At 43.9% G+C, this 27,857-nt stretch overlaps 1 protein-coding gene across 2 annotated transcripts in view; it reads right to left on the bottom strand.

Annotated features, from left to right (window-relative positions):
* The window catches only part of LOC123997959 (glutamate receptor ionotropic, kainate 2-like), a 277,808-nt gene that overhangs the window by 122,795 nt on the left and 127,156 nt on the right, over positions 1–27,857 (bottom strand). For both annotated transcript variants that reach the window (XM_046302713.1, XM_046302711.1), the window contains exon 8: positions 3,883–4,026. In XM_046302713.1, the coding sequence (XP_046158669.1) occupies positions 3,883–4,026 (144 nt within the window). The remainder of the gene's footprint in view (positions 1–3,882; positions 4,027–27,857) is intronic.

Here is a 27,857-nt window from a genome sequence, read left to right as displayed (position 1 = left end):
TTAGCCTGTGATGCAGTGGCCAGGCAGTGATAGTTCAGTGTTAGCCTGTGATACAGTGGCCAGGCAGTGATAGCTCAGTGTTAGCCTGTGATGCAGTGGCCAGGCAGTGATAGCTCAGTGTTAGCCTGTGATGCAGTGGCCAGGCAGTGATAGCTCAGTGTTAGCCTGTGATGCAGTGGCCATGCAGTGATAGTCCAGTGTTAGCCTGTGATACAGTGGCCATGTAGTGATAGTTCAGCATTAGCCTGTGATGCAGTGGCCATGCAGTGATAGTCCAGTGTTAGCCTGTGATGCAGTGGCCATGTAGTGATAGTTCAGCATTATCCTGTGATGCAGTGGCCATGCAGTGATAGTCCAGTGTTACCCTGTATGTCACTCTGGATCGACAGTACAGTGGTATATAAAGACCATCAGGCCAAACAGCGGTGTCATTTATTAGGGCTGGCTGGTGTCCACCCTAGTACTGGTCTACAGGCTTAGAGAGAGAGAGAGCACTAGAGGTGGCGAGATGTGAGATTATTTGTGCGGCTGTTCGAGACAAAGAGCTTTAAAATGTCAAAAACCTCATCCCTCCATTCATCCTCCCCACCCTCCAGCCACACCACCCCCGAGACAGTGTGAGTGTTAGCAAGGTTCTGGTGAAATCTCACAGAGCAAACAGAACAGAACAGGGTAGCTAGGCTTTACAGACCCTAAATATAGCTGACAGACAGGGACGTTTGGATTAACCACCCCAGTTTCCAGAATCTATCTAGCACACTGAGGAAAGATTAAGATTAAGATCATGTAGACCCATTCTGTAGGGACATGATATGAAAACAGGGAGACAGGTTTAAGATGAAGATGGTTGCTGCTCTCGGAGAACTATGAATGTACATAATATAAAAATGAAGTTAAAAACAAAGCCTTTTTCTTTCATTTACATTGATTTCTTTGATCGCCCCCTTGTGCCCATTCAGCTTGTCTCGCTGTATGTCTCTCTTGTGTCTCTCTCTCCTATGTGTGTGTAGGCGTTCTCTCACTCTTTCATTCTCCCTCTCCTATGTGTGTGTAGGTGTTCTCTCACTCTTTCATTCTCTCTCTCCTATGTGTGTGTAGGCGTTCTCTCACTCTTTCATTCTCTCTCTCCTATGTGTGTGTAGGCATTCTCTCACTCTTTCATTCTCTCTCTCCTATGTGTGTGTAGGCATTCTCTCACTCTTTCATTCTCTCTCACCTATGTGTGTGTAGGCATTCTCTCACTCTTTCATTCTCTCTCTCCTAAGTGTGTGTAGGCGTTCTCTCTCTCTTTCATTCTCTCTCCTGTGTGTGTGTAGGCGTTCTCTCACTCTTTCATTCTCTCACTCTTTCATTCTCTCACTCTTTCATTCTCTCTCCTAAGTGTGTGTAGGCGTTCTCTCACTCTTTCATTCTCTCTCTCTTTCATTCTCTCTCTCCTAAGTGTGTGTAGGCGTTCTCTCACTCTTTCATTCTCTCTCTCCTAAGTGTGTGTAGGCATTCTCTCACTCTTTCATTCTCTCCCTCCTAAGTGTGTGTAGGCGTTCTCTCTCTTTTTCATTCTCTCTCCTGTGTGTGTGTAGGTGTTCTCTCACTCTTTCATTCTCTCTCCCCTATGTGTGTGTAGGCGTTCTCTCTCTTTTTCATTCTCTCTCCTATGTGTGTGTAGGCGTTCTCTCTCTCTTTCATGCTCTCTCTCCTATGTGTGTGTAGGCGTTCTCTCTCTCTTTCATGCTCTCTCTCCTATGTGTGTGTAGGCTCTCTCACTCTTTCATTCTCTCTCTCTTTCACTCTCTCTCTCCTGTGTGTGTGTAGGCAATCTCTCTCTCTTTCATTCTGTCTCCTATGTGTGTGTAGGCATTCTCTCTCTCTTTCATTCTGTCTCCTATGTGTGTGTAGGCAATCTCTCTCTCTTTCATTCTGTCTCCTATGTGTGTGTAGGCAATCTCTCTCTCTTTCATTCTCTCTCTCCTGTGTGTGTAGGCAATCTCTCTCTCTTTCATTCTGTCTCCTATGTGTGTGTAGGCATTCTCTCTCTCTTTCATTCTGTCTCCTATGTGTGTGTAGGCAATCTCTCTCTCGTTCATTCTCTCTCTCCTATGTGTGTGTAGGCAATCTGTCTCTCGTTCATTCTCTCTCTCCTATGTGTGTGTAGGCAATCTCTCTCTCTTTCATTCTGTCTCCTATGTGTGTGTAGGCAATCTCTGTCTCCTATGTGTGTGTAGGCAATCTCTCTCTCTTTCATTCTCTCTCCTATGTGTGTGTAGGCGTTCTCTCTCTCTTTCATTCTCTCTCCTATGTGTGTGTAGGCGTTCTCTCTCTCTTTCATTCTCTCTCCTATGTGTGTGTAGGCATTCTCTCTCTCTTTCATTCTCTCTCTCCTATGTGTGTGTAGGCGTTCTCTCACTCTTTCATTCTCTCTCCTGTGTGTGTAGGCGTTCTCTCTCTCTTTCATAAGTGTGTGTAGGCATTCTCTCTCTCTTTCATAAGTGTGTGTAGGCATTCTCTCTCTCTTTCATAAGTGTGTGTAGGCGTTCTCTCTCTCTTTCATAAGTGTGTGTAGGCGTTCTCTCTCTTTCATAAGTGTGTGTAGGCATTCTCTCTCTCTTTCATTCTCTCTCTCCTATGTGTGTGTAGGCGTTCTCTCTCTCTTTCATTCTCTCTCCTATGTGTGTGTAGGCAATCTCTCTCTCTTTCATTCTCTCTCTCCTATGTGTGTAGGCATTCTCTCTCTCTTTCATTCTCTCTCTCCTATGTGTGTGTAGGCGTTCTCTCACTCTTTCATTCTCTCTCCTATGTGTGTAGGCAATCTCTCACTCTTTCATTCTCTCTCTCCTGTGTGTCTAGGCGTTCTCTCACTCTTTCATTCTCTCTCTCCTATGTGTGTGTAGGCGTTCTCTCTCTCTTTCATTCTCTCTCCTATGTGTGTGTAGGCGTTCTCTCACTCTTTCATTCTCTCTCCTGTGTGTGTAGGCATTCTCTCTCTCTTTCATCCTCTCTCCCCTTTGTGTGTAGGCGTTCTCTCTCTCTTTCATAAGTGTGTGTAGGCATTCTCTCTCTCTTTCATGCTCTCTCCCCTTTGTGTGTAGGCATTCTCTCTCTCTTTCATAAGTCTGTGTAGGCATTCTCTCACTCTTTCATTCTCTCTCCTAAGTGTGTGTGTAGGCATTCTCTCTCTCTTTCATTCTCTCTCCTATGTGTGTGTAGGTGTTCTCTCACTCTTTCATTCTCTCTCCTGTGTGTGTGTAGGCTCTCTCTCACTCACTCATTCATTCTCTCTCTCCTATGTGTGTGTAGGCTCTCTTTCAATCACTCATTCATTCTCTCTGTCCTATGTGTGTGTAGGCGTTCTCTCTCTCTTTCATGCTCTCTCTCCTATGTGTGTGTAGGCTCTCTCTCACTCACTCATTCATTCTCTCTCTCCTATATGTGTGTAGGCGTTCTCTCTCTCTCTTTCATTCTCTCTCTCCTATGTGTGTGTAGGCGTTCTCTCTCTCTTTCATGCTCTCTCTCCTATGTGTGTGTAGGCATTCTCTCACTCTTTCATTCTCTCTCTCCTATGTGTGTGTAGGCATTCTCTCTCTCTTTCATTCTCTCTCTCCTGTGTGTGTGTAGACTCTCTCTCACTCACTCATTCATTCTCTCTCTCCTGTGTGTGTAGGCTCTCTCTCACTCACTCTTTCATTCTCTCTCTCCTATGTGTGTAGGTGTTCGCTCTCTCTTTCATGCTCTCTCTCCTATGTGTGTGTAGGTGTTCTCTCTCTCTTTCATGCTCTCTTTCCTATGTGTGTGTAGGCTCTCTCTCACTCATTCATTCTCTCTCTCCATGTCCATCCCTCCCCTGCTTTTCCAGTGGGCCGGTGTGTGATGTATAATACTACGTACATCTTTGATGAGGGCCATGAATCTGTTCCCAAAGCGCCAGGGTTTGTGTCTGTTGCACTGTAGGGAGCTAACAGTGATCTGCTGAGACTGCTGCACGGCCACGGCCACCACGTGCACGGCATCGTACATGAGCGCAGCGTCCGTCTGGAAAACAACAAAGAGAATGTAGAATTTAAATGTTTTATATATACTGAACAAATATATAAAACGCAACATGCAACAATTTCAATGCTTTTACGGAGTTGCAGTACACATAATGAAGTCAGTCAATTAAAATATATAAATAAGGCCTTAATCTATAGATTTCACATGACTAGGCAAGAGTGCAGTCATGGGTGGGCCTGGGAGGGCATAGGCCCACCCACTTGGGCTGGTGCGGATACACGTGGTCTGCAGTTGTGAGGCCGGTTGGACATACTGCCAAATTCTCTAAAACTATGTTGGAGGTGGCTTATTTTGGAGAAATTAACATTAAATTATTTGGCAACAGCTCTGGTGGACATTCCTGCAGTCAGCATGCCAATTGCACGCTCCCTCAAAACTTGAGACATCTGTGACAATGTTTTGTATGACAAAACTGCACATTTTAAGAGTGGCCTTTTAATGGCCCCAGCACAAGGTTCACCTGTGTAATGATCATGCTGTTTAATCAGCTTCTTGATATGCCACACATGTCAGGTGGATGGATTATCCTGGAAAATGAGAAATGCTCACTAACAGGGATGTAAACACATTTCTGGCCAACATTTGAGAGAAATTAGCTTTTTCATCATATCGAAAATTTCTGGAATCTTTTATTTCAGCTCATGAAACATGGGACAAACACTTTACATGTTGGGTTTATATTTTTGTTTGTATAATTTCATCAGTCTGTTGTCCTCACTTGCTTCAATATGTCCACCATTGTTCCTGTACCCAAGAAAGTGAATGCAACTGAACTAAATGACTATTGCCCCGTAACACTCACTTCTTGTCATCATGAAGTGCTTTGAGAGGCTAGTTAAGGATCACGTCATCTCTATCTTTTCCGACACCCTAGGCCCACTACAATTTTCAAACCACCCCAACAGATCCACAGACGCAATCGTCATTGAACTGCACACTGTCCCATCCCTTCTGGACAACAGGAATACCTATGTACAGTATGTTCATTGACTACAGCTCAGCCTTCAACACAATAGTGCCCTCTAAGCTCATCACTAAGATCAGGGCCCTGGGTCTGAAACCCGCCCTCTGCAACTGGATCCTGGACTTCCTGATGGGCTCACCCCAGGTGGTGAGGGTAGGCAAATACATCTCCACCACGCTGCTCCTGAACACAGGGGCCCCACAAGGGTGCATGCTATGCCCTCTTCTGTACTCCCTGTTCTCTCATGACTGCGTGGTCACTCACGTCTTGAACTCAATCATAAAGTTTGCTGATGAAACAACAGTGGTAGGCCTGATTACCAACAATGACAAGACAGCCTGCAGGAAGGGGGTGAGGGCCCTGGCGGAGTTGGGCCAGGAAAATAACATCTCCTTAAACATCAACAAAATGAAGGAGCTGATCGTGGACTTCAGGAGACAGCAGAGAGAGCACACCCCCCTCCACATCGATGGGGCCGCAGTGGAGAGGGTGAAAATCCTCAAGTTCCTCTGCGTTCACATCACTGAAAACCTGAAATGGTCCATCCACACAGACAGTGTGTGAAAAAGGCATTACAGTGCCTCTTCAATCTCAGGAGACTGAATAAATTTGTCTTGGCCCCTCTCTAAGACCCTCACAAACTTCTACAGGTGCACCATTGAGAGCATCCTGTCGGACTGTATCACCGCCTGGTACGGCAATTGCACCGTCCGCAAAAGCAGGGCTCTCCAGAGGGTGGTACGGTCACACCAAAGCATCACACTGCCTGCCTTCCAGGACATCTACAGCCGGTGTCACAGAAACTCAAGGGGCTCAGCCACTTGAGCCACAGCCTGTTCACCCCGCTACCATCTGGAAGGCGGAGACAGTACAAGTGCATCAAAGCTGGTATTGAGAGACTAAAACACAGCTTCCATCAGACTGTTAAATAGTCACCACTAGGCTGCCTCCGCCCAGTACCCTGCCCTGAACTCAGCAACTGTTGCTAGCTGTCTACCACCCGGTACTCTATCCCGCCCTATGTACATTCGTGGCCAAAAGTTTTGTGAATGACACAAATTTTCATTTCCACAACGTTTGCTGCTTCAGTGTCTTTAAATATTTTTGTCAGATGTTACTATGGATGTTACTTTGTCACCAAACTGTTCCTGGATGGTTGGGAGAAGTTGCTCTCAGAGGATGTGTTGGTACCATTCATTATTCATGGCTGAGTTCTTAGGCAAAATTGTGAGTGAGCCCACTCCCTTGGCTGGGAAGGGACCCCACACATGAATGAGATCAGGATGCTTTACTGTGGGCGTGACACAGGACTGATGGTACAGAGATGAGGTAGTAATTAAAAAATCATGTTCAACACTATTATTACACACATTGCATTCACTCATCTTATTGTGTGACTTGTTAAGCACATTTTTAATTCTGAACTTATTTAGGCTTGCCATTTCAAAGGGGTTGATTACTTATTGACGCAAGACATTTCAGCTTTTAATTTATAATTTATTTTATTTTTGATCTAAACACATAATTCCACTTTGACATTATGGGATATTGTGTGTAGGACAGTGACAGAAAATCTCAATTTAATAATGTGACAATACAGAGGCGGATGCAAGATGCAAGCAACGATGGTTTAATAAATACAGTTTACAGCAGCAACAGGACAGACAGACTGTACTCAGACGGAATCCGACCCAGGGACTAGGGCGCATCTTCCGATGATAGCGTGCTGAGAAATCCAGGGGAGTGTGTCCGGATGGGTAGGAAGGAGCACAGCAGATAATCCACACAAGGGCGGCGAGAGATGAGCACGGACACACGACACAACATCAGGGAAGTAACAACACAACCTCAGGGAAGTAACAACACAACCTCAGGGAAGTAACAACACAACCTCAGGGAAGAAACAACGATCTGACAACAAGAAACACTGGTTACAGAACCTATAAAGGGAAGATAAGTGGTTCCAGCTGGCGCAGACAATCAGGCCGAGATTGGGAACCACGCCCACACAAACACGGGAGAGAGAGAGAGAGAGAGAGAGAGAGAGAGAGAGAGAGAGAGAGAGAGAGAGAGAGAGAGAGAGAGAGAGAGAGAGAGAGAGAGAGAGAGAGAGAGAGAGAGAGAGAGAGAGAGAGAGAAAGAGAAAGAGAAAAGGGAGGCAGTGGATTCATTAACCGTGACAAATAAATGTTAAATTCTGGCTTTAACACAACAAAATGTGGAGAAGGTCAAGGGGTATGAATACATTCTGAACGCATTGTATATATATTACATTTTTTAGGTATCAGTAGAGTCAGAGCTAGAAAGGGCGGGGGGAGGATCAAGTGCACGTGCTGGTTCAGGTTTTTAGGAGGAAGCTGGTTCCACCATTGGGGTGCCATGACAGAGAAGAGCTTGGACTGGACTGAGTGGGAGCTGCCCTCCTGTAGGGGTGGAAGGGCCAAGAGACCTGAGGTGGCAGAATGGAGTGCTCGGGTTGGGGTGTAGGATTTGAACATAGGCTGAAGGTAGGGAGGGGCAGTTCCTCTTGCTGTTCCATAGGTAATCACCAGGTGGGCTGCAGCATTCTGGATATGTTGCAGGGATTTGATGGCACAAGCGGGGAGCCCAGCCAACAGCGAGTTACAGTAGTCTAGACGGGACAGGACAAGTGCCTGAATTAGGACCTGCGCCACTTCCTCTGTGAGGTAGGGTCGTACTCAACGGATGTTGTAGAGCATGAACCTGCAGGAGCGAGTCACTGCTCTGATGTTTGCAGAAAATGACAGGGTGACGTCCAGGGTCATGCCAAGGTTCTTTGCACTCTGTGAGGGCAACACTGTGGAGTTGTCATCCCTGATGGAGAGGTCTTTGAGCGGGCAGGCCTTCCCCAGGAGGAGGAGCAGCTCCGTCTTGTCAAGGTTGGTGCTTGAGGTGGTGGGTTGACATCCAAGTTGAGATATCTGCCAGGCACTTTATTACTACACTGTTGGAGTCAGAAACAGAAGCGTTTTGTTGCACCTGCGATAACATCTGAAAAATATGTGTACGTGACACACACAATTTGATTTGATTTTCACAGTCAATTGGATGCCTACGTCACAGCATCGGACATGTGGAACAGAGAGACCATGTGTCATCACCGCACACAAATCATCACATATTACTAGATCACACCACATGATCACACCACAGATGTAGGATCTTAATATGAGTCAGTTTGCTACAACAGGAAAATAATCCTGCAGCAACAGAAATGTGAATTATTATGTGGATTTTAAGTAATGGAGATTTTTGTAGGGGTTGATACATTTTTCTAAAAGGGAATATCAAGTCTAAAATTTCAAAGTGGCAATTACAAAATCCATAAGCCTTTTTAAACCTCAAATATACTACAAGTTTTAGGGTGATCAAATAAAGATCCCACATCTGTTCATGAGAGCAACGTCTGTCTGTGAAACAACAGAGAGAATGTGTCCACATGTCAGGACATCACCGTCAATAGGCTACATCACACCAACTCAGTGGGATGTCAACCATCAGAAATATGACACCAGCTTCCATCTCCAACAAGAGAGACAATGTGGCATCATCCCCGCCAACCACATCACAGATCATTCATATCATCACATTATCACATCACAGTCAATGGAATGTCTGTCATATAGATCTCATTTCATTGGGATGTTAACCATTCAAACTGTTGCATCTTCGTTGCCTACCTAACTTAGTTGTACTGTGAGATTTCCACCATGAAGATGTACAATGTTATTATAGGAAACACAGAGAGAGGAGAGAAAGGAACAGGGAAGAGGGCAAGAAAAGCAAAGAAAGGGCCATTTTCTAATATGCCAAATAACCATGGCGACATGACATCTACAGCACACAGCACATTAGACAAACAATCATAAAAAGGTATGATAAACCCAGACATCTCTAATCTCTGAAAACACACTGGGTGTGTACCAAATGGCACCCTATTCCCTACATAGCGCCCTATGTGCCCTGGTCAAAAGCACTGTCCTATATAGGGAATAAGGTGGCGTTTGGGACTCTCTCAGAATCTGCAGCATTACTCCTTCACTCTCTGTAATAATAAACGGCTGACAGTAAACAGAAGTGCGTAAGGAGACTGATATGAGAGCAACTTATCAGAGAGAATATGCCAGTCATCCACGCTCCAAGTTCCACACCCCTAATTCCACAGTCCCTCAAAAAAATCTAATTAGTGTTTGTCTCGCTTGATTGGAAAGCAATCAAAATGGCACCTTACGTTTGTTGTATGGACATCGTGCCTGAGGGTTGCCGTTGGAAACCGCAGTTCTGCTGAATAAATCAGGACCTAAACCTGTCATTTCCCCACCCTTGTCCTGATTGTTTTGCCGGAAGCGATTGCGACGGCAGTTTGGATAATAATATGGTGTTGCGGGTGGTTACTGTCAGTCGTGGCATGGTGTGGGAGTTTAGGAATAAAATGTGTGATATTAATAATGTCTATTTTAGAAGGTGTTGATAAAAGAGAAGTGAAGCTGCTGCAGGGTGGGTGACACTCTGGAGGACGGGGGGGTGGAATGGTGTGGTCGCCAGCTGCAGAGTGACAGTCTGTCTTTTCCTGAGGTGTGGAGGGGGTGAAGGATAGGTAAGGGGCAATTCTATGCTGTCCACACTGCCTCAGTAACCCAGAGAGAAGTGTCTTTATAATCACTCTGGTTTAGTGTGGCACCTTTCAATCACAGTGCAGAGAAGGTGGGCCACAGAGTGGGCTGGCTGGGACGGGAAAGTGGGGAGGGTGGTTTAAGTCTGAGATGCCATTATTACTACTGCTGACACTGTGATTTTTCACTGTGGTAAAAGTGTGTTGGATGCCATGCTAGCGGGTGGTTTGTGGGATGAGAAACACACAACTCAAATGGACATTTACAGGGAACAATGCTGCCGCAATTAGCACCCCTACAGCCAGTTCCTAATGGACAACTAGCACCCCTACAGCCAGTTCCTAATGGACAACTAGCACCCCTACAGCCAGTTCCTAATGGACAACTAGCACCCCTACAGCCAGTTCCTAATGGACAACTAGCACCCCTACTATAACTAGTGCAGAAAAGAAAGAAAAACAACATGTAAATAAGAAAAAAGTATTACCAAGAAAAAATACTAATTCAGCTAGTTTACACAAGGTTGAATGGATGTAAAAAGTGAAAGTGAAGAAAGACAGGAAGTGTGGGTGGGTGGGGGGGAAGGGGAACTGTGTGAATTTTGGCAGTGAATGCTTGAGTGCTTTTCTCTCTTTTCCCCAGTGCTGTGTGAGCCTCTGAAGAACCAAGCAGGCAGCAAGCCTTGCAAATGATTTAGCAACAGCGCCACTTCACTCTATAAACATCTCATTAAAATCAATTATGTCACTCCTGAATGAAATTAAAGCTAAACGCTTTAAAAGCTGGCTTTTCCCTTGTGTCAGCCAATATGAACATTACACCTGACGCTGTCTATCCTTCCGCCTCAATCTGCCTCCTTCTCTTCTCTCTCCCCTGCGTGCTCTCTCTCTCTCTCTCTCTCCTGTGCGCACGCTCTCTCTCCTCTCTCTCTCTCCTGTGCGCGCTCTCTCTCTCTCTCGCTCCTGTGCTCTCTCTCTCTTGCACTCTCACTCTCTCTCTCTCCCTTGTGTGCTCTCTCTCTCTCTCTCTCTCTCCCTCTCTCCCTGAGAGATAAGTCAGAGAAAGTATTCAGACCCCTTGACCTTTTCCACATTTTGTTAAGTTACAGCCTTATTCTAAAATTGATTAAATAAAAATAAATCCTCAGCAATCTACACACAATACCCCATAACGACAAAGCGAAAAACAGGTTTTAGATATTTTTTCAAATGTATGAAACCACAAAACAGAAAAACCTTATTTACCTAAGAATTCAGACCCTTCGCTTTGAGACTCGAAATGTAGTTGTTTCCAGTAATGATCATTGATTGGATTCCACCTGTGGTATATTCAATTGATTGGATATGATTTGGAAAGGCACACACCTGTCTATATAAGGTCCCACAGTTGACAGTGCAAGGTCAGAGCAAAAACCAAGCCATGATGTCAAATGAATTGTCCGTAGAGGGCACAGATCTGGGGAAGGGTACCAAATGCTGTCTGCAGCATTGAAGGTCTCCAAGAACACAGTGGCCTCCATCATTCTTAAAAGTGTCACGCCTTGGTCATTGTATTTTGTGTCTTTGTTATATGTTTGGGTAGGCCAGGGTGTGACATGGGTTTATATGTTGTATTCGTATTGGGGTTTGTATTATTTGGGATCGCGGCTGATTAGGGGTGTTGTTAGGCTTGGCTGCCTGAGGCGATTCTCAATCAGAGTCAGGTGCTTGTCGTTGTCTCTGATTGGGAACCGTATTTAGGCAGCCTGACTTTCGCTTTGTATTTCGTGGGTGTTTGTTCCTGTCTCTGTGTTGTAGTCACCAGATAGAACGGAACGTGAAACTAATTACAGCCTATTGTTTTTTTGTATTTAGATTCAATTATTTCATGTACCGCGATTCAGTTCATTAAAGTCATGAGTAACCTACACGCTGCATTTCGGTCCGACTCCCTTCTTTCAACAGACGAATGTTGTTACAGGAAGAAGGTTGGAACCACCAAGATTCGTCCAAGAGCTGGCCAAACTGAGCAATCGGGGGAAGAAAGGCCTTAGTAAGGGAGGTGACCAAGAAACTGATGGTGACTCTGACAGAGCTCTAGAGTTCCTCTGTGAAGATGGGAGAATCTTCCAGAAGGACAACCATCTCTGCAGCACTACACCAAGTATACCTTTATTGTAGAGTGGCTAGACAGAAGCCACTCCTCAATAAAAGGCACATGACAGCCCTCTTTGGCAAAAGGCACTGAAAGACTCTCCTGGTCAAGAACTACAGTGTTAGTGGTGGCTGTTTAACAGTCTGATAACCTTGAGATAGAAGCTGTTTTTCAGTATCTCGGTCCCTGCTTTGATGCACCTGTACTGACCTCGCATTCTGGATGATAGAAGATTGAGTTGGAGGCGTGCATGGCCACGCAGTCATGGGTGAACAGGGAGTACAGGAGAGGGCTCAGAACGCACCCTTGTGGGGCCGCAGTGTTGAGGATCAGCGGGATGGAGATGTTGTTACCTACCCTCACCACCAGATGGGTTAGGGCAGGGTGCATTGTGGTTGCGATTGCGTCGTCTGTGGACCTATTGGGGCGGTAAGCAAATTGGAGTGGGTCTAGGGTGTCAGGTAGCGTGGAGGTGATTTGGTCCTTGACTAGTCTCTCAAAGCAAATCATGATGACGGAAGTGAGTGCTACGGGGTGGTAGTCGTTTAGCTCAGATACCTTAGCTTTCTTGGGAACAGGAACAATGGTGGCCCTCTTGAAGCATGTGGGAACAGCAGACTGGGATAAGAATTGATTGAATATGTCCGTAAACACACTAGCCACCTGGTCTGCACATGCTCTGAGGACACGGCTGGGGATGCCGTCTGGGCCTGCAGCCTTGCAAGGCTTAACATGTTTAAATGTTTTACTCACATTGGCTGCAGTGAAGGAGAGTTCGCAGGTTTTGGTAGCGGGTCTTGTCGGTGGCACTGTATTGTCCTCAAATCGAACAAAAAAAGTTATTTAGTCTGTCTGGGAGCAAGACATCCTGGTCCGGTTTTCTTTTTTAATCCGTGATTAACTGTAGACCCTGCTACATACCTCTTGTGTCTGAGCCGTTGAATTGCGACTCTACTTTGTCTCTATACTGACGCTTAGCTTGTTTGATTGCCTTGCGGAGGGAATAGCTACACTTTTTGTATTCGGTCATGTTTCCGGTCACCTTGCCCTGGTTAAAACCAGTGGTTCGCGCTTTCAGTTTCACGCAAATGCTGCCATTAATCCACGGTTTCTGGTTTGGGAATGTTTTAATCGTTGCTGTAGGTATAACATCGTCAATGCACTTTCTAATGAACTCGCTCACCAAATCAGCGTATTCGTCAATGTTGTTGTTGGACGCAATGCGGAACATATCCCAATCCACGTAATAGAATCAGTCTTGAAGCGTGGTATCAGATTGGTTGGACCAGCATTGAACAGACCAGAGCAAGGGAGCTTCTTGTTTTAGTCTTTGTCTGTAGGCTGGAAGCAACAAAATGGAGTTGTGGTCAGCTTTTCCGAAAGGAGGATGGGGGAGGGCCTTATATGCGTCGCGGAAGTTAGAATAACAATGATCCAGGGTTTTACCAGCCCTGGTTGCACAATCGATATGCTGATAGAATTTAGGGAGTCTTGTTTTCAGATTAGCCTTGTTAAAACCCCAGCTACAATGAATGCAGCCTCAGGATATGTGGTTTCCAGTTTGCATAGAGTCAAATAAAGTTCATTCAAGGCCATCGATGTGTCTGCTTGGGGGGAATATATTCGGCTGTGATTATAATCGAAGAGAATTCCCTTGGTAGATAATGCGGTCGACATTTGATTGTGAGGAATTCTAAGTCAGGTGAACAGGAGGACTTGAGTTCCTGTATTTTTTTATGATCACACCACGTCTCTTTAATCTTAAGGCATACCCCCCCCCCCTGCCCCTCTTCTTACCAGAAAGATGCTTGTTTCTGTCGGCGCGATGGGTGAAGTAACCAGCTGGCTGCACCGGCTCCGATAGAGTCTCTTGAGTGAGCCATGTTTCCGTGAAACAAAGAACGTTACAGTCTCTGATGTCTCTCTGGAATGCTACCCATGCTCGGATTTCATCAACCTAGTTGTCAAGAGACTGGACATTGGCGAGTAGTATGCTAGGGAGTGGTGCGAGATGTGCCCGTCTCCGGAGCATGACCAGAAGTCCTTTTCGTTTGCCTCTTTTACGACGTCGTTGTTTTGTGTCGCCGGCTGGGATCCGATCCATTGTCCTGGGTGGAAGGCAGAACACAGGTACCAATTTAAGAAATAACACGTAAAAAAAACTAAATACTGCATAGTTTCCTATGCGAAGCGAGGCAGCCTTCTCTGTCAGCGCCGGAAGACAATGTTTGGAGGAAACCTGGAACCATCCCTACGGTGAAGCATGGTGGTGGCAGCATCATGCTGTGGGGATGTTTTTCAGCGGCAGGGACTGGGAGACTATTCAGGATCGAGGGAAAGATGAACGGAGCAAAGTATAGAGAAATCCTTGACGAAAACCTGCTCCAGAACGCTCAGGACCTCAGTCTGGGGCGAAGGTTCACCTTCCAACAGGGCAACGGCCCTAAGCATACAGCCAAGACAAGCAGGAGTGGCTTCAGGACAAGTCTCTGAATGTTCTTGAGTGGCCCAGCCAGAGTCCGGACTTGAACCCGATTGAACATCTCTGGAGACCTGAAAATAGCTGTGCTGTAAAGCTCATCATCCAACCTGACAGCTTGAGAGGATCTGCAGAGAAGAATGGGAAAATCTCCCCAAATACAGATGTTCAAAACTTGAAACGTCATACCCAAGAAGACTCAATGCTGTAATTGCTGCCAAAGGTGCTTCAACAAAGTACTCAGTAAAGGGTCTGAATACATATGCAAATATGATATATACAGTATTTTTAAAAAAAAAATTAGCAGCAAGTTCTAAAAACCCGTTTTTGCTTTGTCATTATGGGGTATTGTATGTATATTGATGAGGGAAAAAATGCTATTTAATCCATTTTAGAATAAAGCTGTAACGTAACAAAATGTTTTTAAAAAGTCAAGGGGTTTAAATACTTTCCGAAGGCACTGTATGTCACGTTATGATAATACAGTGCATCACTACACCAAACAAAGAACCTGCCCTCGCCATTGACAGACCATTGGCTTCAGATTAAAAAACTAAAATGCAGGAAGCTAAGTTAAATGAAAATTAAACTATTCATTCATTCATTACTTAACATGCTAATCATTTGATTTAGTTTTTAAATCACATATAATGATGACTCTGATCTGACTATTCCCAAAAATCACAAGGCCTACTATTAAAGAAAACAAAGATAAGACTAAAGAAAAATGTGGATGTGTCATTTATCGCCTCAATGAAGTTAAACTAGGATGTGTCATTTATCCCCTCAATGAAGTTAAACTAGGATGTGTCATTTATCCCCTCAATGAAGTTAAACTAGGATTTATCCCCTCAATGTTAAACTAGTCATTTATCCCCTTAATGAAGTTAAACTAGGATGTGTCATTTATCCCCTCAATGAAGTTAAACTAGGATGTGTCATTTATCCCCTCAATGAAGTTAAACTAGGATGTGTCATTTATCGCCTCAATGAAGTTAAACTAGGATGTGTCATTTATCCCCTCAATGAAGTTAAACTAGGATGTGTCATTTATCCCCTTAATGAAGTTAAACTAGGATGTGTCATTTATCGCCTCAATGAAGTTAAACTAGGATGTGTCATTTATCCCCTCAATGAAGTTAAACTAGGATGTGTCATTTAGCCCCTCAATGAAGTTAAACTAGGGTGTGTCATTTATCCCCTCAATGAAGTTAAACTAGGATGTGTCATTTATCCCCTCAATTAAGTTAATTAGTGTTGGAGGATGAGCCAGATTAAGGTAGCAGTGGGCTGGATGATGATGATGGTGATGTGTGTTGGCAGGGTCATCTTTTATTTGGGGGCTAGGCTGGTCGTCTGGGTGCTGGTGTTGTTTTGTCTGTAATGCCATGTCATGCGCAGGGCCCCTGGGGGGCCTCTGGCTCTCCAGCCTCTCTGATTAAAATCTGTCTCTCACCAGCCCGAGCTGAGGCCCCGGGCCTGTGTCTCCTCACACTCTCTCCCCTCTCACTCACATCTAAATCACCCTGACATTCCCCCTTCCCTCCCGCCTCTGTCTCCCGTCTCTCTCTGCTCTCTCTCTTCTCTTCTTCTCATTCACTCTCCATCTCAACCCCCGCTTGCTCTCCCCATAGACATGATATCTATTAGTGGCCAAAACAAACGCCAAGCCCCTCTGCTCTGCCCGTGTTGTACTGCCATGTTGTTGTAGGTCTTACTTGCGGAGAACTAGAGGGATGTCTAATTGTGGAGGCAATCGTGACGGTGCATATTCCTGTGAAATTTAGAGTTAGATAAACTGAATCCTGGTGTTGATATGAGATCAGTGTGTCTGTGTTTCAGATATCCTGACTACACCCTGCTCATCCACGTAACATACTCAGCAGGAGCAGAGTGAGCCCCCTCCAATCCATCCATTCCTCCCTTTCTCTACACCACTAGTCTCTCCATCAGCTCCAATTCTCCACAGCTCGCAGGAGCAGGCCCAATAACACACACACAGCCTCTTGCTGATAAGTAAGTAAACTTTAATAAAGGCTCTTTATTGAGCTAAATGAATCATAAAATTGGCCTGTCTCTGGGTGTTATTGTGGGCTGGCATATTGACTAAGGAGTTTGTTACGGGTATGTGGCAGCCTAGGGGGAGTGAAGGTGACAGAGAGAACACGGAAGGACTTACTCAATGACTGACTACAGCTTTCAATCAACCCTGGCTGTTGTCGGCATGGCCAGCTGCAGTGCACTATGGGACGGTGGAGGTCCTCAGGAGGAGACATAGGGGAGGGGCCAAACTACAGGTCATTTCAATGTCTCCATGGCACCATGGAAGGTTTCTCTCTCAGTATGAACTAGAAACCCCTTGATGTATGTTAGATGTTTCTATTTTTTGAACAACTTGAATACTGTTTTGCGGCTGTTCAACACTATCAAACAGTATAGTAAACATTAAACAGTGTTTAAACAACTCAGAGAATGGTAAGTGGTTACAGCAGAGACAGTGTGTGTGTGTGTGTGTGTGTGTGTGTGTGTGTGTGTGTGTGTGTGTGTGTGTGTGTGTGTGTGTGTGTGTGTGTGTGTGTGTGTGTGTGTGTGTGTGTGTGTGTGTGTGTGTGTGTGTGTGTGTGTGTGTGTGTGTGTGCAGAGAGAGGACTCTGTACAGGGCTGTCGCTTATTTCTGTGACTGCCTCACGCCATATTCCAGATGGTTTAATGTTCTTTGCTTTTAACCAAAATGAAACATTTTACTTCTAAATATTTCCTATGGAGCTGACTGTTCTCCTCCAATCTGCCTCTGATGACCTCTTACAAATTATAAATGTAGAAAAATCTCTGTTCAACTAAAGGTCATTTTATGTTTGAAGATAAAAATGGTAACAATAGAACAGAGTAAGAGACCGACTGCGCCTTTAACCTTTAACCATTAGAATCTGGTCACGAGACTTAGGCTCAATAGGAGAGAAGATTGACTGTTTAAACCTAGCTTTATTATGGCTGTTGTTTTCCATTGTAATGACAATTTGCTCTCCCTCCCTCTCTCTCTCTCTCTCTCCACCCCATCACCGTCTGAAACATATGTCTGAAATTAGTCTTGAAGATGACTGGCTGGTGGTTGCCAACAACTGTGTGCATGTGTGTGTGCACACAAATCACAAATCTCCAAGTCAGCGACCTAAATGTGTAGAGATGACTGGGTGATGACAACAGGGCCTCTGGTCCACTCCAGCCCAGCATCATCGCTGTCTATTGCTCCTGGTTAGGCATCTCTTGAACACACTCATGTATCTCAATGAACCATTCTACAAGTTCAACAAGCTTCCTTTCACACACACACTGACCAAATGTCAGGATTCTCACCCTACACACGGAATGTTAATAACCTGTAAAGCATGCGCTGTTTTCCTACTAATAAACTCAACAAAAAAAGAAACGTCCCTTTTTCAGGACCCTGTCCTTCAATGATAATTCGTAAAAATCCAAATAACTTAACGGATCTTCATTGTAAAGGGTTTATACACTGTTTCACGTGCTTGTTCAATGAACCATCGAAAGCCAAGTTAACAGATTACCGACTATTTCGAATCCCACCGTACCATCTCCGCTATGCAATCTGGTTTCAGAGCTGGTCATGGGTGCACCTCAGCCTGTCACGTTCGTTATAAAGATGAGACCAAGGCGCAGCATGAGTGGAGTTCCACATTTTTAATAAAACCTAAACTCAAAAAAACAAACGAAACATGACAGTATACGAATAGTGCAGACAGGCAACTAAACAAAGAACAAGATCCCACAAACACCAAAGGGAAATGGCTACCTAAATATGAACCCCAATCAGAGACAACGATAAACAGCTGTCTCTGATTGGGAACCATATCAGGCCAACATAGAATTACAAAAACCCCTAGACCTACAAAACCCTAGACATACAAAAACCCCAGACAATACAAAAATCCTAGACAATACAAAACTAGCGTACCCACCCTAGTCACACACTGACCTAACCAAAATATAAAGAAAACAGAGATATCTCAGGTCAGGGCGTGACACAGCCACACTCAAGATCCTAAACGATATCATAACCGCCACCGATAAGAGACATCGGAGGGCCTGTTGTCCGGACCTCTGGCAGTTTCTATGGGGATGCCACGGGGTTCAATTCTCGGGCCGACTCTCTTCTCTGTATACATCAATGATGTTGCTCTTGCTGTTAACTGACAAGCTTCAATGCCATTCTTTGATCCAACTGCTCTTAAATGTATGAATGTTCGCTTTTTGTATTTTTGGTTGTTTGGTGTGTCCCTGTGTTAACCACCAACTCTCAGACAAGCTTCAATGCCATCCCGGGACCACCCACTTTCCTTGACTGTAAGTCGTTGCCTCCAACTGCTCTTAAATTATATTATTAAATGCAAGTAAAACTAAATGCATGGTCTTCAACCGATCACTGCCCACACCTGCCCCCTGTCCTGCATCACTACTCTGGACGGTTCTGACTTAGAATATGTGGACAACTACAATTACCTAGGGGTCTGGTTAGACTGTAAACTCTCTTTCCAGACTCACATTAACCTCTTCAGTCTGCCCTCTACTTTTTCGAACATTCTGTTAAAAATCACGCAACATTTCAGCGCCCTGCTACTCATGCCAGGAATATAGTATATGCATATGATTAGTATGTGTGGATAGAAAACACTCAGACGTTTATAAAACTGGTTAAATCACGTCTATGACTTTAACAGAGCGTGAGTTTCATCGAATAGCGCAGGAAAACCTGATCACTGAAAATGGAAATAAATATCCTTGAGCTTACTTCCAGGAATTGTTCAAAGTGAACTGAATTACATGAGACCGAGGTTTCAGCGCCTACAGCTACCACACGTTGTCTAGAGTCTTGTCATTTGATTCGCAATTGATTCTTGGTCTAACCGGTTCAAGGGAACTCCTTCCCTCCGGTCTCCGACCGGATGTTTTAGTCGAGCTCTCTCCGGCCATGTTTTTTTCCAGACGACACTACAGAAGTTACATCGCCTCCTGATGAATTTTATCGCTTATTAACGTGTACTAATACCTAAAGTTGCATTACAAAAGTATTTCGAAGTGTTTTGTGAAAGTTTATCGTCGACTTTTTGAATTTTAAAAAATGACGTTACGTTATGAAACGCTCTTTTTTTCGTTTATCATACAGTCTACATAGAACGATATCTAGGCTATATATGGACCGATTTAATCGAAAAAAAGACCCAATAGTGATTATGGGACATCTAGGAGTGCCAACAAAGAAGATGGTCAAAGGTAATGAATGTTTCATATTTTATTGTGCGGTTTGTGTAGCGCCGAATATGCTAATTATTTTGTTTACGTCCCCTGCGGGTCTTTTGTGGTGTTACATGCTATCAGATAATAGCTTCTCATGCTTTCGCCGAAAAGCATTTTAAAAATCTGACTTGTTGCCTGGATTCACAACGAGTGTAGCTTTAATTCAATACCCTGCATTTGTATTTTAATGAAAGTTTGAGTTTTAACTAATACTATTAGCATTTAGCGTAGCGCATTTGCATTTCCAGAGCTCTAGATGGGACGCCTGCGTGCCAGGTAGGAGCAAGTGGTTAAGCATCTCCAATCCAAAATTACATCTAGAATCGGCTTCCTATTTCGCAACAAAGCATCCTTCACTCATGCTGCCAAACATACCCTCGTAAAACTGACCATCCTACCGATCCTCGACTTCGGCGATGTCATTTACAAAATAGCCCCCAACACTCTACTCCACAAATTGGATGCAGTCTATCACAGTGCCATCCGTTTTGTCTACAAAGCCCCATATACTACCCACCATTGCGACCTGTACGCTCTCGTTGGCTGGCCCTCGCTTCATACTCGTCACCAAACTCACTGGCTCCAGGTCATTACAAGTCTCTGCTAGGGAAAGTCTCCCCTTATCTCAGCTCACTAGTCACCATAGCAGCACCCACCTGTAGCACACGCTCCAGCAGATATATCTCACTAGTCACCCTCAACGCCAATTCCTACTTTGGCTGCCTTTCCTTCCAGTTCTCTGCTGCCAACGATTGGAACAAACTTCAAAAGTCACTGAAGCTGGAGTCTCATATCTCCCTCATTAGCTTTAAGCACCAGCTGTCAGAGCAGCTCACAGATCACTGTACCTATACATAGCCCATCTGTAAATAGCCCATCCAACTACCTCATCCCCACACTGTATTTGTTTATTTATATTGCTCCTTTGCACCCCAGTATCTCTACTTGCACATCATCATCTGCACAGCAATCACTCCCGTGTTTAATTGGTATATTGTAATTACTTTGCCACCATGGCCTATTTATTGCCTTACCTCCCTTATCTTACCTCATTTGCACACACTGTATATAGACTTTTTACTACTGTATTATTGACTGTATGTTAGTTTAGTCCATGTGTAACTCTGTGTTGTTGTATGTGTCGAAATGCTTTGCTTCGTTCTTGGCCAGGTCACAGTTGTAAATGAGAACTTGTTAACAACTAGCCTACCTGGTAAAATAAAGTTGAAAAAAATGACACTAACAGCTTACAGACGGTAGGCAATTAAGGTCACAGCTATGAAAACTTAGGACACTAAAGAGGCCTTTCAACTGACTCTGAAAAACACCAAATGAAAGATTCCCAGGGTCCCTGCTCATCTCAATGTGCTTTAGGCATGCTGCACGGAGACATGATGACTGCAGATGTGGCCAGGGCAATACATTGCAATGTCTGTACTGAGACACCTAAGACAGCGCTACAGGGAGACAAGACGGACAGCTGATCGTCCTCGCAGTGGAATACCACTTGTAACAACACCTGCACAGGATCGGTACATCCGAACATCACAGCAGCGGGACAGATACAGGATGGCAACAACAACTGCCTGAATTACACCAGGAATGCACAATCCCTCCATCAGTACTTAGACTGTCCGCAATAGGCTGCGAGAGGCTAGACTGAGGGCTTGTAAGCCTATTGTAAGGCAGGTCCTCACCAGACATCACCGGCAACAACGTCAACTATGGGTACAAACTTACCGTCGCTGTACCTGACAGGACTGGCAAAAAGTGCTCTTCACTGACAAGTCTCAGTTTTGTCTCACCAGGGATGATGGTCGCATTCACGTTTATCATCGAAGGGATGAGAGTTACACTGAGGCCTGTTCTCTGGAGTGGGATCGATTTGGAGGTGGAGGGTCCGTCATGGTCTGGGGTGGTCTGCCACAGCATCATCGGACTGAGCTTGTTGTCATTACAGGAAATCTCAATGCTGTGCATTACAGGGAAGACATCCTCCTCCCTCATGTGGTACCCTTCCTGCAGGCTCATCCTGACATGACCCTCCAGCATGACAATGCCACCAGCTATACTACTCATTCTGTGCATAATTTTCAGCAAGACAGAAATGTCAGTGTTCTTCCATGGCCAATGAAGAGCCCGGATCTCAATCCCATTGAGCACATCTGGGACCTGTTGGATCGGAGGGTGAGGGCTAGGGCCATTCCCCTCAGAAATGTCTGGGAACTTACAGGTGCCTTGGTGGAAGAGTGGGGTAACATCTCACAGCAAGAACTGGCAAATCTGGTGCAGTCCATGAGAAGGAGTTGCACTGCAGTACTTAATGCAGCTGGTAGCCACACCAGATACTGACTGTTGACTGTGTCATGACGCTGGCCTGGGAGTAGGTTTATGACAGTCATAAATACCTCTCCCCCCCTTTTCCTCTCTCTACGCTACTGATGTGACTATTGAAAATTCATAGAGATTCTGGGAACATCAGAAGGTGGGGGGAAATGAACCCTATTGTCAGGACCCGGTTACAAACCCGGGTCTCCGGAGTGAGAAACAGTCACTTAACCAACTGAGCCACGAATAGTCAGCAGAACCCAGAAGATGAGGCAGACACAGCAGTACTTGAGACGGTGTATTTAATGAAGTAAAAAGTGAAGTTCTTCAGGAAAACATGTAACTCCACAACCTCAAAAGGAATCCTACAAGAACAAAGGTAATCCTCCAAGACAAAAAAGGTAAATCCACAAGGTGGAAGGTAAAGCACAAAAAGCCTCAAAAGATACTCAAAAAACAAACAAACAAGAACAAAAAACAGAATTCCACAAGAGAGTCCACCGGGATCAACAAGAGTTCTCAGAGTACTAGGGCTGGGTGCTAACATACAAACACAGAGCAAAGAACAGAGGAAAACAAAGGATTTAAATACAATCAGGGGAAACGAGGCACAGGTGCAAATAATAATGGGGATCAAGGGAAAACAAAAGGTCAAAAGGCACAATGGGGGCATCTAGTGACCAAAAACCGGAACAACCCTGGCCAAATCCTGACACATATTCTAGTAATCCAACGAGTTGAACATATGCGTTGGTACTTAATTAATATGATGTCATTTCGGTGTCATCTGAGACATTCTCATCAATGTTAGGATGTCATAAACTCTACAGTGGAAAGTCTACACATTATAGTTATCAGATTCACATGGAATTGTTGTGCAATTTAAATGTTTGAATATTCAATTATTCGTGATGGGATGAAATGTGATTTTAGCTTCTAAAATGTGAGAATTGGGTTTTCATGAGTGAATTAGGCCTGACTCAGTGGCCCGCCCACGTGAAGAGACATTGGTTATAAACTATAAAACACGTCCTCCTCTTCCTTTCTATATAAAGCCTTGATGACAATATAACTTTCTGTTCCGGGTACATTAGGATGATGATTCGATGTCAGAAGGGTTCAGATAATAACTACAGAACGAAGCCAACCTCAGCGTGAGCTTTGGTTGCGAATGGTATGAACTTTGAACTCTTATTCACTACAGAAGTGATACCTCCTAGCCATTGAGTTAGCAACAGCAGCTGCAAACGTGGGCTAGGAAAGAACAGACAGAGTATTCCGTCTACCACTCAATGACGTTACTACAACGTATACAGTTTACCACCAGAGACATTCTTCCGAGGACAGGAAGATCTCTGTTGGCCAACACGACCAGCATCTATGACCAACCTACCTGAAGCGCAGCTCAGAGTAAATATTTATTACATTTTCCTTTTCCAAATGCGCGGTCATTTAGAATGCATAAGATTCTGTATTTACAATAGAGTAGTTGCCTATGGCCAGATAGAGACATCGCTTCTCTCTTTGTTCTTCAGTCTTCCCGCTCTTTCACTCAAACCCAGACCCATTTTCTTTGTGTAACCAGCTGTCATATCTGTTCCGTCCGCTAGGGACATTTTCCTTTATGGCATACTTTGTAATCAAGGTATGATTCATTCTGTGTATATGTAATTCTGTGTGATTAGTTAGGTATTAAGTAAATAAATAATTGAGCCCAATTTTGTATTGCTGATTCAACTTGTTAGCCTTGGTTCGTGAAGATAACCAAGAATTTACAACTTTCAGATGAGACTGAAATAAGGTGATGATTAATATTGACTGCTATTGATATAAAATATTACTAGGTCTTTAAGAGTTTATTTGGAATATAACTGCTCTATAAATATTATTTCATGGTGCCCCGACTTTCTAGTTAATTACATTTACATGATTAGCTCAATCAGGTAATATTAATTACAGAGAAAACATTTTATAGAATAGCATATCATATCACTTCATCCGGCATAGCTAAAGACACGACAACTGTTACTTTTGATTTTGACTCCCCTTTGTTCAGGGACACATTATTCCATTTGTGATAGTCACATGTCTGTGGAACTTGTTCAGTTTGTCTCAGTTGTTGATTCTTATGTTCATACAAATATCAAATCAAATGTATTTATTTGTCACATACACATGGCTAGCAGATGTTAATGCGAGTGTAGTGAAATGCTTGTGCTTCTAGTTCCGACAATGCAGTAATAACCAACGACTAATCTAACCTAACAATTCCAAAACTACTACCTTATACACACAAGTGTAAAGGGATAAAGAATATGTCCATAAAGATATATGAATGAGTGATGGTACAGAACGGCATAGGCTAGATGCAGTAGATGGTGTCGAGTACAGTATATACATATGAGATGAGTAATGTAGGGTATGTAAACAAAGTGGCATAGTTTAAAGTGCCTAGTGATACATGTATTACATAAAGATGCAGTAGATGATATAGAGTGCAGTATATACATATACATATGAGATGAGTAATGTAGGGTATGTAAACATTATATATTATAAATATTTACACATGTTAAGTTTGTTGAAAATAAACGCAGTTGACAGTGAGAGGACGTTTCTTTTTTTGCTGAGTTTATATATGTCACGAATATTACCGAAGGTGACTCCCCTTCTTGTTCGGGTGGCGCTCGGCGGTCGTCGTCGCCGGTCTACTAGCTATCGCCGATCCGTTGTTCTGTGTTCGTTTAGTTTTGTCTAATTGGTAGCACCTGTTTCTAGTTTGGTTGTTAGGATAGGGTTATATATAGTCTGTTCAGCCCGCTTCTGTTTCGTGCGGGCTTGTTCTCCTGTTTCCTTGTTTGAGTGTATTTTTGTTGGCATTTTGGGTTTCACGCTGTCCGTTTATATTTCTGTTCATTTGTGTTTCCACTTTTGTACATGTTATGTTTCCAGGACATTAAAGCGTGTTGTTTTTCCCACATCCTTTGCTCTCTGCGCCTGACTCCACACCTCTTCACTCATTTACTCTTTACAATATACATATCCAAATGTTGTTCTCACCTCAAATTCTCAGATGATGGCCATCTCACACAATGATGACCAAAAAAATTACACATCAAACAAAATGCCATTATTTCAATCATTAAAGGATTTGGGCAAATATTTACATAATGTACGTGTATCAAGGGATTCTGTATATACCAAAGACTAGTATTCAACAGTTTACCAAAGATCTCAAGGAACTATAGCAAACATAAATCATCAAAAAACACAATAGCTATGTAGATGTCCTGTACTCCCTGTTCACCCACGACTGTGTGGCCAAACACGAATCCAACACCATCATTAAGTTTGCTGACGACACAACAGTGGTAGAACTGATCACCGACAACGATGAGACGGCCTATAGGGAGGAGGTCAGAGAACTGGCAATGTGGTGCCAGGACTACAACCTCTCCCTCAATGTGAGCAAGACAAAGGTGTTGATCGTGGACGACAGGAAAAGGCAGGCCGAACAGGTCCCCATTAACATTGACGGGGCTGTAGTGGAGCTGGTCGAGAGCTTCAAGTTCCTTGGTGTCCACATCACCAATGAACTATCATAGTCCAAACACACCAAGACAGTCTTGAAGAGGGCACTACAAAACCTCTTCCTCCTCGGGAGACTGAAAGAAATGTGGTGTGGGTTCTCAGATCCTCTACAACTGCACCACCATTCTACAACTGCACCATCGAGAGCATCCTGACCGGTTGCATCACCGCCTGGTATGGCAACTGCTCGGCATCTGACCGTAAGGCGCTGCAGAGAGTAGTGAGTACGGCTCAGTACATCACTGGGGCCAAGCTTCCTGCCATCCAGGACCTATATAATAGGACCTGTCAGAGGAAAGCCCATAAAATTGTCATAGACTATTTTCTCTGCTACCGCACTGCAAGCGGTACCGGAGCGCCAAGTCTAGGACCAAAAGGCTCCTTAACAGCTTCTACCCCCAAGCCATAATACTGCCGAACAATTAATCAAATGGCCACCAGAATATTTACATTGACCCCCCCCCCCCCCTCCACACACACACACAAATTACCTCAACTAACCTGTACCCCTGCACATTGACTAACTACCGGTACCCATTGTATATAGCCTTATTATTGTTATTTATTGTGTTACTTTTTTATCATTATTTACTTCCGTTTATTTGGTAAATATTTTCTTAAACCTTCTTGAAATGCACTGTTGATTGAGGGCATGTAAGTATCATTTCACGGTTGTATTCGGCGCATGTGACAAATAAAGTTTGAATTGATTGATTTGATAAACAAAACAATATTTGAGTAGAGAATGGCAGCATCATATGCACCAGTACATCATACTACTGTACAGCACTACAGTCAGTAGCACCAGTCATTCAGTGGATAAATACAACTTCATATTATGCACCATACTATCTATAGCATTAGCTCCACAACACAGCACTACAGCCTGCAGCCTCATTACTAGAGTGTTACAGCCATGTGCTGTACAGCTTTAGACATTAACAGTGAAGTGATGATTTCTTCAGCTCTATTATCTTCTCATGGAGCCTATAGTTACCTTGGAGAGATGGATCTCTTCCTATTTAAATTCATTAGCAAAGCCATAATAGATTTCCCTTAATTATTCTTCTGTTCAATGGAATCTTCCTTCCATTCTCCTCTACCAGATTAGGCCTCTTTTCAACAGAGTGTGATATGATATTATTTTTAATCCATTTCTCTATAATACACCACTGTGTGTTTCTCCCTCTCTCTCTCTGCCTTCCCTTCCTTCTTTCCTTCCTTCCTTCCTCAAGCTTTTTTTGTTGCAGGCCTGAAACAAGGTCCTGATTAAATGGAGACAATGACGCAAGTTTCAATTCACAAATTAGAAAAATTAATCCTCTGCTTCAGATTTCCTCAGGGTGGGAAGATTGAAGACTGCCGAGGGAACCTCTTTTGAAGTATTCACACTAGAAATATCCGTCTGCAGGAATCGGAGGCATGTTTCTTAGTGATCTGTGTCAGATAGACTGACAGTATGGGCACACACTGGACTCTGTCCACACACTCACTGACACACACACACACACACACACACACACACACACACACACACACACACACACACACACACACACACACACACACACACACACACACACACACACACACACACACACACACACACACACACACACACACACACACACACACACACACACACACACACACACACACACACACACACACACACACACACACACACACACACACACACACACACACACACACACACACACACACACACACACACACACACACACCATGTGCAGACATTCATACTGACCCCACACAAACACTCACACAGACACACAACACATACACACACTTTCACAGTCCTGTTGCCTAGTTCTCTTTACCCCCACTATATGTACATAGCTACTGTACCTCAATTACCTCGTACTCCTGCACATCGATTAAGTACTGGTGCTCCCTGTATATAGCCATGCTATTTTTACGCGTTACTGTTATTCGTTATTCACTGTGTATTTATTGTCAATATTTCTATTTTTTATTTACATTTTTGGATTGTTTGAAAAGGGCCCGTAAGTAAGTATTTCACTTTTACTCCACACCTATTGTTTATGAACCAGGTGACAAATAAAATGTGACTTGATTTTAATTGATCTGTAGGCTGGCATTTGTGTCCCGATGGATGCAAGGTTTTTGTGTAACTATAGTAAGTTTAAGCAATGATTGTGTTTCTACAATAAGTTTAAATCATGTACACAATAAGCCTTGCATTCCCGTATTCCATGGGCAGTGTGTGTGTGTGTGCATGCATGCGTGCGTGTGTGTAGGCACATCTAGATTATACAGTATGTGTGAACTCATCTCTCCAAACTCTGTCATGGAGGAAGTCAATTCAAGACGAGACCCTTTTCCC

Source organism: Oncorhynchus gorbuscha, linkage group LG15, assembly GCF_021184085.1.
Source record: "Oncorhynchus gorbuscha isolate QuinsamMale2020 ecotype Even-year linkage group LG15, OgorEven_v1.0, whole genome shotgun sequence".
Lineage (NCBI taxonomy): Eukaryota > Metazoa > Chordata > Actinopteri > Salmoniformes > Salmonidae > Oncorhynchus > Oncorhynchus gorbuscha.
Note: the sequence above shows the minus strand (reverse complement) of the source record. Positions and strands in the feature narration are given on the sequence as shown.